This window comes from Oryza glaberrima, chromosome 9 (assembly GCF_000147395.1).
Source record: "Oryza glaberrima chromosome 9, OglaRS2, whole genome shotgun sequence".
Lineage (NCBI taxonomy): Eukaryota > Viridiplantae > Streptophyta > Magnoliopsida > Poales > Poaceae > Oryza > Oryza glaberrima.
This window is the reverse complement of record NC_068334.1, coordinates 4,413,224-4,430,800: the sequence shown is the minus strand read 5'-3', so window position 1 is coordinate 4,430,800 and position 17,577 is coordinate 4,413,224. Positions and strand designations below refer to the sequence as shown.

The 17,577-nt window shown below is 39.9% G+C and overlaps 1 protein-coding gene and 1 pseudogene across 1 annotated transcript; one reads left to right on the top strand and one right to left on the bottom strand.

Annotated features, from left to right (window-relative positions):
• On the top strand, positions 1 to 8,287 carry LOC127784387 (uncharacterized; annotated as a pseudogene).
• A 1,161-nt stretch (positions 8,288 to 9,448) lies between these two features.
• Positions 9,449 to 11,111, bottom strand: LOC127784388 (uncharacterized). Its single transcript, XM_052311678.1, has 2 exons — positions 10,571 to 11,111; positions 9,449 to 9,805 (listed from the first exon to the last, which is right to left on the bottom strand). Exons 1-2 carry the CDS (start codon positions 11,028 to 11,030, stop codon positions 9,603 to 9,605), a joined length of 663 nt encoding a protein of 220 aa, XP_052167638.1. The 5' UTR covers positions 11,031 to 11,111; the 3' UTR covers positions 9,449 to 9,602.
• Positions 11,112 to 17,577: the final 6,466 nt, after the last annotated feature.

The window sequence follows — 17,577 nt, the reverse complement described above, 5'->3', positions numbered from 1 at the left end:
TTCTATCTGTTCATTTTAGCTTTACATGCATTTAATAGAACCACCAGTTGGCATGGTCTTCCGTTTGTAGCATCCAATAGTCCAGTGTGATTCTAGCGTATAGAGAAAAAGGGGTACCATGAAACCTCTGTAAACTCATTGTAATTGACATGTAATTTGCCTTTTTTTTCTATTTATTCAAACTTCCTATACTTTTGATTTCCTCCTTTAGCCTAGCTAGACACTATTTTTTTGTGTGTTCAAATTTTTTTTACAAGGGTCGTTTATAGGATATAGATGAAAACATGAACCAATGTAGGTGAATATAGATACATATTATTCCTTGAACATATTGGACTTCAATTGATTCGGGCGGCGCGGCGTAGCGCGCTTCTATTATTGCTAGTATCATGAAACATCATCAGGATGGAAGGTATCATGAGCATCAGCAATGTTTTGAATATAGCCCATGGCAGATCCATAATTTTATGATCCAATCGATCAAACAATGGTCATGTACTGTTGATGAGCTAGGCTTCTGTATGTTTTACTCCCTCCATTTCAAAATATACGGCCTCGTTGATTTTTTTATAATGTTTGACCAATTATCTTATTCAAAATTTTATTATAACTATATAAAAGTATAAGTTAAGATTATGTTTCTTTAATCATAAAACGTCACAACAATAAATGATAATTTTTATATAATTTTATAATAAGACAAATGGACATAGATGTTGTGGAACTTTAATTGATTTGCTGGTCGGTGTTCTGTCCTCAATTAGGATTTAGGATAAACAAATAATGCGCCATTAAGTCATCTTAAAGTATAGGATAGGAAATATGCTCTTTTTTTAGAAAATAAATTATGGAAGTAGCAAATGGACAGACACATCCCTCAAACAAATGAGAATGTAGTAAAAAAGTTAGTAGTTCGGAAATAAACTAGTATTATAGTTGATATATATATAAGTAAATAAGTACAAAAGTTGATGAATGAGAAATAAACCAGAAAAAAATATATTGTACTACTCTATACCTACCTTCTAATCCTAAAATCATTTATATTTGAGAAAATTCCCTATCTAGCATCAAAAAAGTTGCTCTTCCCTCTATAACATCTAAACTTAAAAAGTTCCCTATCTAGGCACTTCTAAAATTTCCCTTCCCTATGTAACACTTTCGTTAGTTTTTACACTTCATGGTGTTAACTAGCAGGAGAAAAGACAGTTTTGCCCTTCTTTAGTTTTCAGACTTGCCTGAACATGATGTTGGTTATTAATTACTTAAGTTAATTAACGACAAGTGAAACCACAAGAGGATAATTATTATTATTTTTCAAAAGAGTGGATCGGCATGTTATATTTGCAGTGTTACGTTAAATCAAGAGAAATCATGTCTAAAATACCAACACTCATGTAAGGGCAAGCCTGAAAACTAAAGAAGGGCAAAATCGTCTTTTCTCTTGCTAGTTAGCACCGTCAAGTATAAAAACTAACGGAAGTGCTATATAGGGAAGGGAAATTTTAGAAGTGTCTAGATAGGGAACTTTTTAAGCTTAGGTGCTATAGAGGGAAGAGCAACTTTTTTATGCTAGATAGGGAATTTTCTCTTTATATTTACAGAGAAGTGGAAGGGCATATAATCTCATATTTTGAATGGAGAGAATGCATTAGTGGTCTTGTGCTGCATACGGTGAGCCGGGGTACTACTCCGAGGTCCGAGCCTTGGCTCAACATCGTAGGATGTGATCTTTCTTCAACTCCAAACTCTAACTTTATCGTTTTCAGTTAGCATGTTTTGATAGGATGCGTTCCTTTTTTTTTTTTTACTTCGAACTTCAACATTACCTTTTTCATTAGTATGTTTTTAAACTGGTGTTTTTTTTGAAAAACTTTTTATACATAAGTTTCTTTAAGAAAAAAATCAAATAAAACTAATTTGAAAGTTTATAATAATTAATACTCATCTTATTATTTAAGTGCTAATGGTTTATCTTGTTTTATGTATCGAAAAGCTTAAACCTGGTTGGAGATTCTAACTAGCCCTTAGTATCGTTATCATTTAACGAAGATGAGCGAATTTTCTAGGATTTATCGGCATTGTGCTTTCAGTGGTAGGCGACGTACCCGTCGATAGCGAGGTGCCAGTGGTGACTTCGTCAATCTTTAGGATTTACCGGTCCAGTCTTCGAAAATGCTTAGAGCAAGTTTAATAGTATAGCCCACTATTAGCTCCAATTCATCTATAGTCAATCTAATAGCCAATTCATACAATACTTACTTACTATACTATTAATATATGGTCCCATCTGTCATACGTATATTGCGTCTTAAAGTCCGTGCTGCAGCTGGCTACAAATCTATAACCCGCTGCTCTTCTCTCTTATCGTTTATCTCATTAAAATATGTTTGTAGCTAGCTAATAGCCTGCTATTGTACTTGCTCTTATAGGGGTAGGGTTTGCGTGCGTGCTTTCATAGGGGTGAGTGTGCGTGTGTTGTGAGTGTCTGCGATGTACTGTGTAATTAAGAAAAAGATAACATAAGTATTATTTGATGTTTTGTAGTGGCAGTACTGTTCGCTGGTAACTTGATATATAACTATCATCGTATATATCACTAAGATTTTGCGTGGTTTAAGAAATGTTCAGATAAAAATTAGATATAAAAAGATCAAATTTAAAACAAACGAACGAAAAAAAAGAGAACAGATCAGAAGAGAAACTAAACGACTAAACCCAAGGTCCGACCGGCCGAGGAAACGACCCAATCGGTGGAGCCATCCACATTCCACAGCCATCGCGCCGCCCCACGATGAACGGCGGGGTAGATGCGACTCCTCTCTCGCTCCGTCGCTCGACTCTCTCGTTGCTCCTCCACCCTGCAACCCAACTCTCCCGTCTCCCGCTGCCTCTGCTCCGCCTCGCAGCCGTTGAGCGGCGAGATGCTCCACTCTAGGCGGCATCTGCATCATCTTTCTCGGTCAGTTTCTTTTCTTTCCTGAATTGCCTTCTCTTGCTTTGCTTACGCCCGTTTACAGTGAGAGCCATGCGCTTTTGCGGTGAATTTCTCCATCTTGATTGGGACCAACTTTGGATTTGGGGGGTTTTGAATCTTGTTCGAGATGTCTTAATAGGGTTTTTGAAGTTTTTGTAATTTCAGACGACTCCCCAACTGGGGAAAAAAATTGAAACTGATATTAGTTGGGATTATTTTTTTAATTATACTAGAATCAGAACTGAGGAACGGAATTTTGATCCCAATGTAGAAAACAGTACGATTTTAATTTCAGCAGTAACGACTTATGTTACGCATCTTATTCAATAATAAATTTCTCAGAAACTATATAACTAGTTTTTTTTTTGAAACTATAACTTTTTTTCATTGGTTTCACATAAATACTGTTATTTCTTTAATTAGCATAATCAGTAATTATTAACTGCTAATCACGATGATTAATCACTAATCAGGAGGCCATGTCACTGGTTGGCTACTTGGCTCTGCGAGACCGCGCAATCTCACGCCATGGCTCTGTGAGATTGTGGTGGGTCCCGCGATCTCGCAATGGTTCAATGATATCATGTCGTTTTAGTAGTCCCACTCAACAATGACAATATATTTGTGCCAAAAAAATTGTATCCCGGATATTTCTGAGAAAAAAATGAACAGTATATTTTCAAATTTAATTCGACAAAACTATCGTATAATTACAGGATTATGCTATAATGTTGTAATGCTACATATATGAACCCAAATTAATCACAAACCATATGCTTATAAGCCACATAACAAAACTATTAAATTACAGATTTTGTGCTAACTTTATCACAAGACTACTGATTCAAAGTTTCATCGAGATAACAGTGCTAAGGATGGAACGTCAACAATCTGTAGCTATGTGATAAATTCGATGGTAAATTAGTACTTGTGAACAGTGCAGCCTAACGTATAGTATTGGAATAAATTTGCGCCAGATATATGAGTCAGATGCTAAGGTTTGCCTATGCTCTTTGGTGATAGATTTGCCTACGGATGCAAGGTCATGCCAAGCATCATTGGAGTAAAAAATGAGAAGAATAAGAGTAAGTTCGACTGGCACTGCCACTTCTCTTATGCTAATGATTCTTTCTGCACCTCCAACTATACCCTGGCCAAGCAATTTTCCATTATAAAAGGTATGTGTAGGTCACACATGAGGCTTTTCTCGAAAAAAACAAAAGAAATGTGGTGGTTTACTGAAGGTGTCAGCGATAACTGTCCCACTGTTGATGTACATCCTGCAACAATATTAGAAGGCAGTAGCCACCGTGATGGTTCTATATACAAGTTTTGCCCTGGTTTTATCCAAGTATTTCAAATTGCTGACCGTCATGAGAGTAAGTTATTGACTTCTCTTTCCTATTTTGTTATGCTAGCTCTTTATAAGAATTGAGGTTCTTTTGTGTTGAAATATAAATGTACTACGGATGTTCCAGAGAAATTATCTTGAGGTGTGGGCTATTAAGAAATGAAGTAACTCTGGTCAGAACAAATCAGTTCAAGTTTTGTTGAACATATTGCAAACCATATATAACTTTTTTCTATCAGACAATGGTTTTCTGTAATTTTGCATAAATATGTATTAAAAAGCGTATGTGTATTTTGTATAACAAACATTTGCCAAATGTATTAATTTAGTTGTCTTTGGTGAAGCTTGCTTGGAGCCGATGATGCTTTCACAACCTATGGACTGTCAACCTAATAGGGATACATGCACTGTGCATTTTTCAACTCGCATGATGCAAATTTTCTCAATTAAGTTGGCTAAAATACATATGTATAGTGGCCCAGTACAGATATATGGGTACATAGCAGTGAGAGATCATCTTGATTCAATGCTTAATTATGTTGTGAATCGTAGCAGGGATGATCCCATCATCGTGAAGCAGGTGCACATCCTACACTCATATGCAATTATTTTAGTTACTCTTTTAATTCTACACAAGTCCAATTTAATCTCATGAATAAACCGAATCGGAAAATATATGTTGTGGTGGCATACTACAATCACTCGATCTCCTTTAAATCATAAAAATTGGAATGAAAGGTGGAATACTACAGCTATTTAATCTCTTTTATATGATGCAAGTTTGTGAATAAATAGAATGTTGTATTATCTTCTTTGTTTTATTTTTAAATAGTCTTATATGTTAATAAATAAATATAGGCTTTTGTTGATTTGTCATATATATTTTATATTGCATGAATATCGACCTACTCTAGCCCTAGTTATTTTTGTGTTATGGCAGCAAAACTGAACTGTAAATAACGATGATACCAAATCATGTCTCTTCAGGATGAGTATTATTATGGTATTGACATTGACTGTTGACTGATGTATTAAGTAAACAGTAGGTTTTCTAGACAAAACAAGCATGAGAGTTTCGTCAACCCATAATCATTTAAGAGTACAACAGTGAGTCTGTACAATAAAATTATGTTTCTTTTCTTTTCTCTAATGCATCTGAGGATAAAAATGTTTGAGTTATAAAAATATCCTTTTATTTCTTCTCTCCCAATGCATCTGAAGATCTTATGTGGATGGGTTCTTCAAATACATGTCCCTTGGAGGATCTTATACAAGAATGTTTGTCTATGTGAATGAGCATCTTTCAGGTGCTCCCATCCCCTTAAAAATGTAAATATTTATCATGGAAAGTTATCAAACAAATCACAGCAACATAGAGTGTGGTGCACAAAAATTCAAAACTTTGCATGATGAAGGCTAAAAAATTTCCAAGTAACAATTCTTGTTTCTCCTTATACAAGTTCTGTTTACATTTCAAATTTTGTGAAGTGGCAGATGTCACCATACTCTATATTACTAAACATTTTTCCATAAAAAATGTATTTCTGGGATGACTTTTATTTAGTTTATCCTAGGAGCACCTGAAATGTCCTTAGCATATGTTTATTAATGACACATGCCATCGCACCTTTTGAGTTTTGTATGCTGTGCACAAATCTATGACCAATTAACTGTGCACGATGAATTTCACAAGACTGATTTAATATGTTGGGTGTAAAGTATATGCCACAGGGGTTTTTCCTACTTATCATTTTGGCACCACCTTTTTCCTAATTGTTGTGATGCCACTGGTTCCACCAGCGAGATCAATATGCCTCTCCACCGTTAACGTTAATTAAGTAGCACTCACAGTATCATATCAATAGGGGTTAAGCATTTCTTTGACAAAATGCCCATGGAAAAGAGAAAAAGGGCCTTCCTCTCTTCACACGGCTATCAGCCCTCCTCACTCCATGCCTGTGGCCACAGGTGATTGCTGACTACCACATGCGAGGAAGGCCTCGCCCTGGGCAGCTCCACCTGCCTTTGCCACCTCCGTACCTGGTTCGTTACCACTGCCTGGAGCCTTCCTCGGCCTCCTCCTCATGGGCTCTGCGTCACCACTCTCCATTGATGTTAGTTACTTCTGCACTGGCCCCGGTGCCACTACCCTACGCCTGCCTGGGCCACTTCTGCCCATCCCCAATTTTGTCGCCGCCATTGCCTCTGGTGTACATCCCCCTAGGTCTAGTTTCCACGCCTAGTAGAGTGATGATGTTGAAGACTGGTGTAGCTTTCCCTGACCGAAGCCCCCCATATCCAGACCTGGTTGCCAACGTGATCTAATGTAAGAACCATGACATAATGTGAGAACTATGACATAATAACACACAAAACATACTAAAATTAACACTTCGAATTTCATGTGTAACCAACTTATGTGTCATAGCAAAACACCAATTTGTCAATTTTTAGAGCCTGTAGTTTACGCCATCATTTATTTGATATCCCTTGCATTCTTATAAAAACCAAACTATTAGTTTAAAATATTGGAAATTTAATATGAAAATATACTAAATGATAATTTATAATAATTTCACAGGGTTCTTGCATTGAAATGATTGGCCCTAAGCGAGGCATTTCGATGTCTTGTTCTGTTGTTCTTGAGTTTGACATGAGGATAAAAAAAGGAGATCAAGAAGAGGATGATCTAGAACTGACTGATGGAGCATTAGAGTACAGCCAGATAACAACACCAGCGATGAGACCAATGACGAGTCGCGTTAGTGGCAATTGTGGCGCAGTTGACATCACTTTAGCGTACCTTTACCAGGCAGTGGAGGCAACAATAGAAGTTTCCATATCAAAAGTGCATAGGGGGTTTCAATTTATCTCTGAGTGCGTTTGTTCTTATTGATAAGGTACGACAAGAAATTCAACTCTTTGATGGCATGGTTGGCGAGCCTTGTGGCTTAAGAAGGTATGTGGTCGCAGTAGCGTCGGATACCTGGATGCATTTGAAGTTCAAGGTATGTGAAAAAGGCTCTAAAAATGATGTTGGTCGCTACTGTTCCTTCAAAGCAAACCGCCATGGATTTGCCAGTCAACAAATAGTTGTTGAGCCTGGAGCTATCACAGTGAAGGTGAATTGGTCTGTTATCCCTCTATATCTGTATGTGTCGCACTTGCTGAATATGACTTAAACTAGTGGTTGGTTTCTATGCTGAAAGGGAGTACTCTTAGATATATGTATATTATCTAGTAGTATTATTCAATTTGATTGTGGCGTATAGCATTGCTTCGTTTGCGATATTGGTCTATGTTCTGCTTAATTTGTTGCCTGCCACTGTAAATCCCTAACTTACTGGTTTTATCGTATGTTCTGCTATGACCCAGATTACTAGTTTTCCTACTTACTGATATTAAGATATAAATGATGACGGACAATTTTGGGGTTTTCTGACTATATCAAGATGAAGCAAGCTGTGATATTTAAGATATTGAACAAATATTCAAGAAATACAAAAATATAGTGTGTATTTACGTATGTGGAAGGGAGAAAGAAGGATCAACGTATACAACCTGATGTATGCTTGTTGCAGAGGGATAGAACTAAATTACGTATACATGATAGAGAAAACTGAAGCTAATGAAAAAAAATAATGTTCTGGAGTTCTTGATCTTTCTCTTCTACATTTTTTTTAAGACCAGACAGTTGGGGACATTTTGTGATTTGTTGAAGCTGCGGTGTGTTCTCGTCTTCTCGCCCATTGATGTTCTGTTATTTGTTGTGCTAACAGAGTGTATTGTACAAATGTGTTAACAGAGAGTGTGTTCTCTTGTCCACTGCATTTCGATTGATGCTTTGGAGCTGACGAATTCCCAATTGAATAACATTGCTCCTCTGACATTTTGCTTGTATTTGTAAGGATATGTTGCTAAATTAGATGAGAGTAATGGTGCTTGTGTCTTCTAAGGACACTGAGCTTTCCAGAGATCTTTTTGTTTCCTCCAATGGCGTTGCAAAGCAAATTGAAGTCGATATTTAGTGCAGTGGCTAATTCGCCGGGCTGGCGGAAGCCAGTCGAAGTTTATTAAGATAGGGGAAAAAAGTCACAAGAAACAAATTACAAAGGTGCAAGCTGCAGATTCAGGCTACAGAGGATGCTGCCTGCCAGACACTAAAGCACGTCTGTACTACAGAGCAGCGAGCTACCACCACCGGCTTAATGTTGCTCTCTCGCCATCAGGTTGCTTCCGGCTTGCAGTGGACACAGCAGCCCTGCTGCACCCCAAGTGGTCCACTCATCTTCCATTGCTGCACATAAGTGCGCCGCCGGAATGGCCTTGTTGTCGAAAATTCTAGCATTGCGTTCCTTCAGGTCACCAAGATAACTCCAGCATCGAAAGTCTTACGGTCTTGTTTAGAAATTGATTTCCGCGCGGAGCGCCACCAGGAGGAAAGATCAGCCGACGGTGTAGTGGAGGACAGACCAAGGCGGCCACGCACAGGCGCACACACCTGCTGCGTGTAACGACAGCTGAGGAAGATGTGTGCGCATGTCTCTCTATCTTGGGAGCAAAGGTGACAAACCGGGGCTAGGTGCCAACCCCGCCGCTGCAAGTTATCAGCCGTCAAACAGGCGCCCCGCATCGCGGTATACATGAAGAATTTACATCTCGCAGGGGCCCGGGACTTCCAGATGATCTTTCCAATCACACACTTCGTCCTTCCAGCGCAAAGCAGCGAATAAGCCGATTTAACCGAGAATTCCCCATTTGCGCAAAGCAGTGGCTAATTAGAACTAGCTCAAAGAACATGTGAGCAATACAAGCTAATTAGCTGAACAGCCCGAAATGAAGCTGTATAATCATTTAGGTTGTGTTCCTTGAACACGCATCATAATGACTATTTGAGCTCGAAAATTTTCAGCTAGCTCAAAGTGCTCAACTTTTAGTTCTATTGTTTCGCTTATTCGAAACGGTATTTTGCAAACAAAAGTAATTTGTAAATAAAACCTTTATATACGTGTTCTTAGCAATCTAAAAGCAAAGGCTAAAAAATAAACTTCGATGAAAAAAACCCTAAAATCAGTTTAAAATTTAAGGTTGAAAATTTAAATTTTAGCTAATAAGTATAAGTATAAGCGAAAAGATGAGGCTGTTTGTTAGATTACAGTTGAGCCAATTGTTCACCAAATTCTTCAATCTTTCAATTTCTTTTATAAGCTAAAGTACAGTGCATATAACGAGAAAATAAATATTAGTTACCATACAAAATTAAAGGCCAGTTAGTTACAGCATGTTTGCAAGGCGTGGAAAGCGTTCGAAGATCCAAGTGACGGCCCTGATGATGAGCAGCGCGGATTCCCCTGGCTTCACTGCTGGCTCCACGCAGTCTCGCCCATACACGATCTGCAGCTGCTGCTGCTTCTCGTCCAGCTGGAGGTGGTAGAAGCTGCATCCCCTGCTGAATGGGAATGGCCGCCCCTTCCAATCTGCACGCAATCGCAAATTCACATTGCCTCCATCGATCATCTTAATTCTAGCCATTATCAATGTGAAAACTATTTGAAACCTTCGAGGATACTCTCATTTATCTAAACACCATGCAAATAATCATAAAAATTTCTAAAAAAAAATTTAACAACATTCATATAATGTACTACTTCCCGTTTTTAATATACGACGTTGTTGACTTTTTTGATAATCGTTTGTACACTAAGCTGCATGACAAATTAAATCATGCTTAAATGATTTTTAATATGTAAATTTAAGTCATGCTTAAATCAACATTAATGATAAATCAAATCACAACAAAATAAACTATAATTACATAAATCTTTTAAGTAATATAAATGGTCAAATGTATATTAAAAAGTCAATGACACCATATATAAAAAACAGATGGATTATATATACAATTTCACAAAAATCTTAGGTCAAAACTTAACTCATATATTAAGGTATGAAAATAAATAAATTCAACAGATGAACACTAGTGATAGTTGTACTGTTCTTTTTTTTTGTGATAGTTGTACTCTTCTTTTGTTTCTCACTCAATGTGTATCTCGAATTTGAAATTAATTTTTGGTGAAGTATTAGATGGCACAATATTCTCTCTATATGTTAATATTTTTTTTCAAAAAATTATTTTATAATCATTCGCATTGATTTTGAAAGAAAAATTGGAGAGATGAATCCATAAATTCCCTCGATCTTATCAATGGCACAATTCGCTAGACGTAGAGATATGTGTGTACCGAGGTGCCAGGTGACGCCGACGGCGCGGGAGTCGTCGCCGGCGGAGATGTCGTCGATGACGAAGCGGAGGTCGGAGCTGACGGAGCCCATGAATCCGGCGAAGAACCCGAGTATCTCGGCGCGGCCGACGAAGGGGTTGGGGAAGACGAGGTCCTCGTAGACGCACCCCTCCGCGATGAGCGGCTCCACCGCCGCCATGTCCCGCCGGTTCACGCCGTCGTAGAACGCCCTCACCACGTCCGCCGCCGAACGCGCCGCCGTCTCCTCCCCACTTGCCGGCTCCACCATCGACGAAGCTATGACTGCCATCATCGTCCTGCCGCGCGCGCCGGCGGCGGCGCCACTCCTACAGCGGGGGCGGTGGCGGGTCAGCCGCCGGGCGGCGGTGGCGGGACCGTGACCCCGAGGAGGAGGAGCGGGAGCCACTGGAACGGCGAGGTGGTGGTGGATTAGCGCCATGGTGATGCGTGGCCATCGTCCGCGGTCGGCGGCGCGCGTGTACGCGTGCTGGCCTAGCTTGTATTCGATCCTCACCGCAAAGTCTACAAGGACTAGCTTATTAGCCTTATCCCTTCACACCTCGATGTATAGTTGGCCATAACACCCGAGGCCGTCAGGCTCGGCCCAAGGCACGGGATTTTGGCTCAGCCTAGACACGGCATGGCCCGATTGCTGTCGGGCCGTGTCTTGTCTTATGCCTCCATACGGTGGGCCGACCCAGCACGGCACGAATTTCAGAGACGTGAAATAGATTTATTTTCAACTATATGTAAGACGGGGCACAAAGAATAGAAGAACAAATAGACTTATTATATGGCATAACCTAAAGTGTAGGGACATGAAATAGACTTATTTTAGCTATGTATATGTCACAGGCCAAAGAGGAGGGAGGGATATAGACTTATTTTAAAAAAAGCATGATGGGTTGCCCGTGCCTTCGGGCCGGCCCGGCATGACTCGATCCTTATTGGGCCGTGCCTGGGCCAAAAGTGGAGCACGTGGGCCGGCACGGCACGACACGGCTCGGCGTATAGGTTGGGCCGTGCCGGCCCGACAAATCTTGGCCCAGGCACAACTGGGCCTGGGCCATGCCATGCCGGGCAGCCCATAGAGCCAACTATACCTCATTGTCATGCTCTCACCAATTCCATAATTAATTCGTAATGTTTTATATAAGGGATATGTCCATTTTACACTTCTTAACTCTTCGCTTTGTGGAACATACACCCTCGAACTTTAAAACTAGGTATTTAACACCCCCTAAACTTTCAATACCGTTCATTTTACCCTCTCAAGCGGTTTTTAGCTGGTTTTCGTCTACGTGGCGCTAATGTGGCAATCCAGTCAACAAATAAAAATAAAAATAAAAATAGGGCCGCATGTCAGTGGCAATGCATAGCTACCTATTCTTCTTCCTCCACCTTCTCTCCCCTTTCTCTCCTTCCTCTTTCTTGCTCTATCCCTGTTCCTCCCAGACCAGGAGGGCAACAATGGTGGTATCCCTGAGCTCAAGGGCTAGTTGCGGCGAGGGAGCTAGCTCCTCCTTGACCCCAAGTCCCCATGCATGTCGCTCCAACATCACCTCTTTTGTGAACCGCTGATGCCTTGTGCTCCTCTCCTCCCCAAGAGCTACTGCCACTTCCTGACAAGTGATTGAAGGGTAGAGAACAAAAGAGAAGTGGTGGGAGCGAGGAGCTCTGCATCGGCCACCTAAGAGAGATGAGAACTGGATCCCCTTCGCTACTGCCCAGAGCCCCAGATCTAACCGATTTTTTTTGACAGGGATCTGACCGAATGTTGAGAGTGAAACTCAACGTCGACCACCTAGGAGAGATGCAGAGCTCGGCGCTGAGCCGCCGACACCACCATTGACTGCCTTGCTCCTCCTTCTCAGGCTCCTCTCTTCGTAAAGCACACCCTTCTCCGAGCAGCGGGCGGCCACCACCGTGCCCCTCCATTGGCGATGTCGGAGAAGATGGGGTCCCCAGGGCGGCCTCGAGCCCACGATGAGCTCCACCGCCGTGCCATCCCCTCTCTCGCCTCTTCCTCCTCTCTCCAACTACTCTCTCATTGCTGGTGGCTGCCTGTAGGCGCGATTCCGTCGACGGCGTCTGGGAGGGATGGAGGGGGAAGATAATGCCAAGCTAGCCTATGGGTCCCACATTTTTTTTCCTAGCTGAATTTCCACGTAAGTGCCATGTGTGAAAAAACCACCTTGGTTTCTGTCAGGGGTGTAAGTTAGACGGTTTGCAGAGTTAAGGGGTGTTGGATACCCGGTTTTAGAGTTTGGGATGAGTTTTAAACGAAGGCAATAGTTGAGAGGTGTAAAATGGAGTTATCCCTTTATATAATGATATGATTTTCAAAATCCATTTTTAACTATTTTTATTTTAATATATTTTCACTATATTTTTATATTATTTTGTAAGACAAATACATATATGTGTGTGTTGTTGTTCTAATGTCTTTAGTATAAATATTTGTAAAACAATTCATAATTAAAGTTATCGAAGTTTGGTTTTAATTTTATCCAAACATCAGGTAAAATGCCAGCGAAGGCCGTCATCTGAACACGAATATAGTTGTTTCAATACAAGTACAGCCTTGGGCCATGTTTGATTTATACTCCATCCGTCCCATAATATTAGGTGGATATGACCATATCATAGTACAGTGAATTTGGATAGACTTATTAAGTGAATTATTATCACAAAGTATCGGGATAATTAAATATTTTTAAAAATAAATTTAACAGATAGCTTAGGACAAGCGTCTAAGCAATACAATAAAAGAAATATTTTTGAAAAGTCTTAAGCAAATAATCCATTTCAATTATTCATAATAAAATAGCAAATGTATAGTTTTCACGGGCAGTTAATGTTTTCTAATACTAGTATCATCAGAATTCTCATATTCAAGACTCGAAATCAAACAGGCCTTCACAATCACCAAGTTGAATTCTGCGGCGCACGCTGGCTTCGTATGTTCACCGTTGACTTTTTTTTTGGGGGAATGTTCACCGTTGACTTAATTACTGCACATGACTCAAGTGATCTTGTCGGTTTTCTTCTGTCTGTTTACTATGTCGTTGACTTTGTGACAGTTTTCAGCGTGCTACGCTGTAACGAAGTGTTTACATACATCTAGCATGCTGACGTGGTTAGCCAACGATCAATGGGCTCGCTTACCTGGTCGGTTACTGACCTAATTGATTAATTAATTGGCATCATCTGTACTCCACTAAACCAGATTAAATAAGAAGATTCAAGCTTCCGGCAACCAGATTATGATAGCCATAGTGTACCCACTATCACAATCGTCCTGGCATACGAATTTTACTACTTAGGGAGTGTTAGGGATTCATTTACTATTTCACGACAACGTATTTGTAGTTGCGAGTGGAAGAGCTCCATCGTTTCCTATTTTGAGAGTGGAGGAACCAAAATTTAAATCTTAATCTTAATTTTAGATAGTTTATTTTAACGAATTTTTTAGCATTGACTTACCCACAAAATTATTTTTATTCGTTAATAAACATTAAGGCAGTTGTAAGCGGAATGATGGGACTTCTATATAGTCCGAGTGACAGAAATTCCCATAGATCCCATAGTCATGGTGCTACTCCGTTACAAAATATAAGCACTACTAACGAGACAAGAAGCACGTAAATCAAATTAGATATAGTTATAATTAATTGAAATGAGGAGATTGTTGAAGAAATTGTTATACTGTAGGATGATTAAATTTTAAGTGCGAACACTGCTGGAGAATGCATCTTTAATGGGTTGGGAAAAACAACAATAGTCCCGGGATTATATATACTCTTTAGTCCCGGTTTAAAAGTGCAAGAGGACTTTATGATCTTTAATCCTAGTTGGTGTTATTAACCGGGACTAAAGATCACTTTTAGTTCCGGTTAAAAAGCTGTCAGGTCACTAGTACCATTAGTCCCTATTGTTCCTACCAACTGGGACAAAATACCGGAGCCGCACGCCTCGATCCCATCATCCTTATTTCCTCCCTCGCACGCACGCCGGTATTAGGACTCCTCCTCCACACCTCCTCCTCCCCCTTCCCTTCGGATCCCTTCCCCTCTCGATCCGTTCGGCTAAGGCAGTGGCGGTGGTAGCGAACGAAGTGGGAGGCAGCAGGCGGTCGCAGTGCCCTCCCCTCCATCGGATCCGGTGGAGGAGAGGTAGCGGCACATGAAGGGGGAGGGGCGGGTGGCGGCATTGCCCTCCCCTCCGCCGGATCCGGCGGAGGAGAGGAGGCAGGCGGCGGCACACGAAGGGGGAGGCGGCGGGTGGTGTGTGGCGGCAGCGCCCTCCCCTCCGCCGGATCTGGTGGGAGGTGCAACGACAGGCAGTGGCGGGCGACGATAGGCGGTCCCCAGTAGTGAAGAATTTTTGTGAATTTGTTTAGATTTTTTTTTTGAATTTGTGGTGTCAATAATCTGTGAATTTGTGATGTATCTGTGAATTTGTGATGTCAATTATACGTGAATTTGTGATGTCAATGATCAATTTTATGATGTTGGTGAGTTTGGTGTGAAATCAATATGCAAAGAACAATAGAAAAAAAGAAAAAAACCTTTAGGGACTAGTGAGGGTAGTGCCAGCCACGTGGCGCTACCATCTTTAGTTCTGGTTGGTAAGATGGGTATTTTTAGTCTCGGATTTAGGGTCCTAGTTGCATAACCGAGACTATAGGGGACTATGAACCGTGAGTGAAGACCCTTTCTCCAGCAGATGTACACTCTCTTCGTCTTTAGGAGACATTATTTTTACGGTCCAATATTTGTTACATAGAGACCTTAGTTTTAGACGTGGGATCTTTATTATTATCGATTTCTCCCAACCTCTAATTATCATGTGCAAGCTTATTAATTAGAGCTCGACCTTAAAAAAACTAGCCAAATATAAAACCACAAGAACAAGCACGAGAATGCTTTAAATCGTGCGACCGGCGCGGGGGAGCCGGATCGGGTGCTCCCCCTGCGCGCCCCTCCCCCACGTGCGTACTGTTGGGCCCACCCTCTTCTCTATTTATAGATCTACTGTTACAGTGAATCAAAATACTTTTTTAACAAAAAAACCCACATATTTTGGAAACTCTCTATTAAGGGAATTTGGTTTATTTTTTTTTCCATCAACAATGTTTCACCTAGTGTACTCACAATGTTTTACTATGTATACATCTAATATTGCAGTGAACGAAACATTCCATTACAACAAAAAACCCACATATTTTGGAAACCCCTATTAAGGGAATTTGATTTATTTTTTTCCACTGAAAAATGTTTCACCTAGTGTACTCACAATGTTTCACTATGTATAGATCTAATGTTGCAGTGAACAGAAACATTCTTTCACTATTTGCTGAAACATTGTTTTTATATAAGGTGAAACAACATCCGATTTAAACGAGTGAAACATTTTCAATCTACTTAGTGAAACAATTCCGATATACCTGGTGGAACATCGTGCAACAATTTAAAAATAATACAACAATAAACTATTTTTTTTTCCGTCGGAATATATCCATGTGTGGTCTTGTTTTGAAGATTTAATTGCAACGAATTTAATGGTGCAATCGGATCATGATTTGGATAAGTAATTTAAGAGAAAAATCAGTTTAAAATATTTTTGCACGTAAATCGGACGCTGACATCATGCTGACATCATCGTCCGATTTTTGAAGTTTTCGATGGGACGACCGATCCCTAGTCACCCCTCAACCAGCATGTAACTTTATTTACCAACACAGTACAAATACATATGCTTACGATACACGCAATTTTAACAAAAGTGTTTGTACTAGTCTGTTAGGCTAAAATGGGATGGCGTACATGTACGATTTTTTTCGTGATTGCACGGCAGACTTATATGCACACACCATTACACATGTAACATCACACTTACACCCGCGAATGTGCTCTCTAACATACATTCTAATAGACATAAACTAGCAATATATATCTAATTAAAATAAACTAGTCGCCAACCCGTGTGTTGCATGGGCTATTGTCATGATATTGTGTAATTTTAAAATCTAGCCAGTTGGATTTAAAAATTAGTCCATATTAGTTATAACTTACTTATTATTTATTTTAAATTTCGAAATATTGTGTGTTTGATATGGGTACAACTTCAGGTTTATTAACTCTGAGTTTCTATTTAAAATGTCATGCTTTATTATTTGGATACAATGGAGGAAAAGTGAAAGTCAACGATATTTCCTATTGTACATTTATTTAATATTAATTCTCCGCATGATATATATGGTTACGATAATATAATTTAGCGAATCAATAGCATGCACACAAAGCTGCAGATTTGTTAGATTTTTATTGTTTTGCATCACTGCAAATAATTAATTAAGAGCTCGAGCAGGGATGAAATGGCATAAGAATTAAAAGAAATAAAGATAATTATGAGATGGAAAAAAGCGTGCATATTTTTCTTGTACAAATTTAATGCGCACTGCATGCATCAGGATGGCTTCAAGCTGTATGGGATGCGAGTGATGAGGAATATCATACGTGAGCAATAGCCCTGCCAATCTATGCATGCTTTCATCGATCCATGAAAGGCACTGTGATTTTGAATTTTTGATGCAGTACACGTTGATTGCTGCTGGGGCTGGAACGCTCAACGTGCCTGCTAGCGGGAGAATATGCCGTGCTATGCTGCATATATGCCGCACATCACGCTAATTATGGTAGTTAATTATCTGTTATTATCTCGGCAGTAACAATCAACTCCTAGCGCGTCGAAGGACTTTAACTCGGAAAATTTAAGGATATATCCCAACCGTATTAGTAACTAACTCTAATTTCTGATGGTTTAAATCCAAGCCGTAATAATTTTATCCAGCCTAGATCGATGGCCACGATAAAACTATCTACCTAATCAACATTAAGATATTTCTAATTAACGTGAGATATCGTAGAAAATGTCCAATTAGTTGAAAACCCACTTACATATGTGTAATATTTATAGGCATC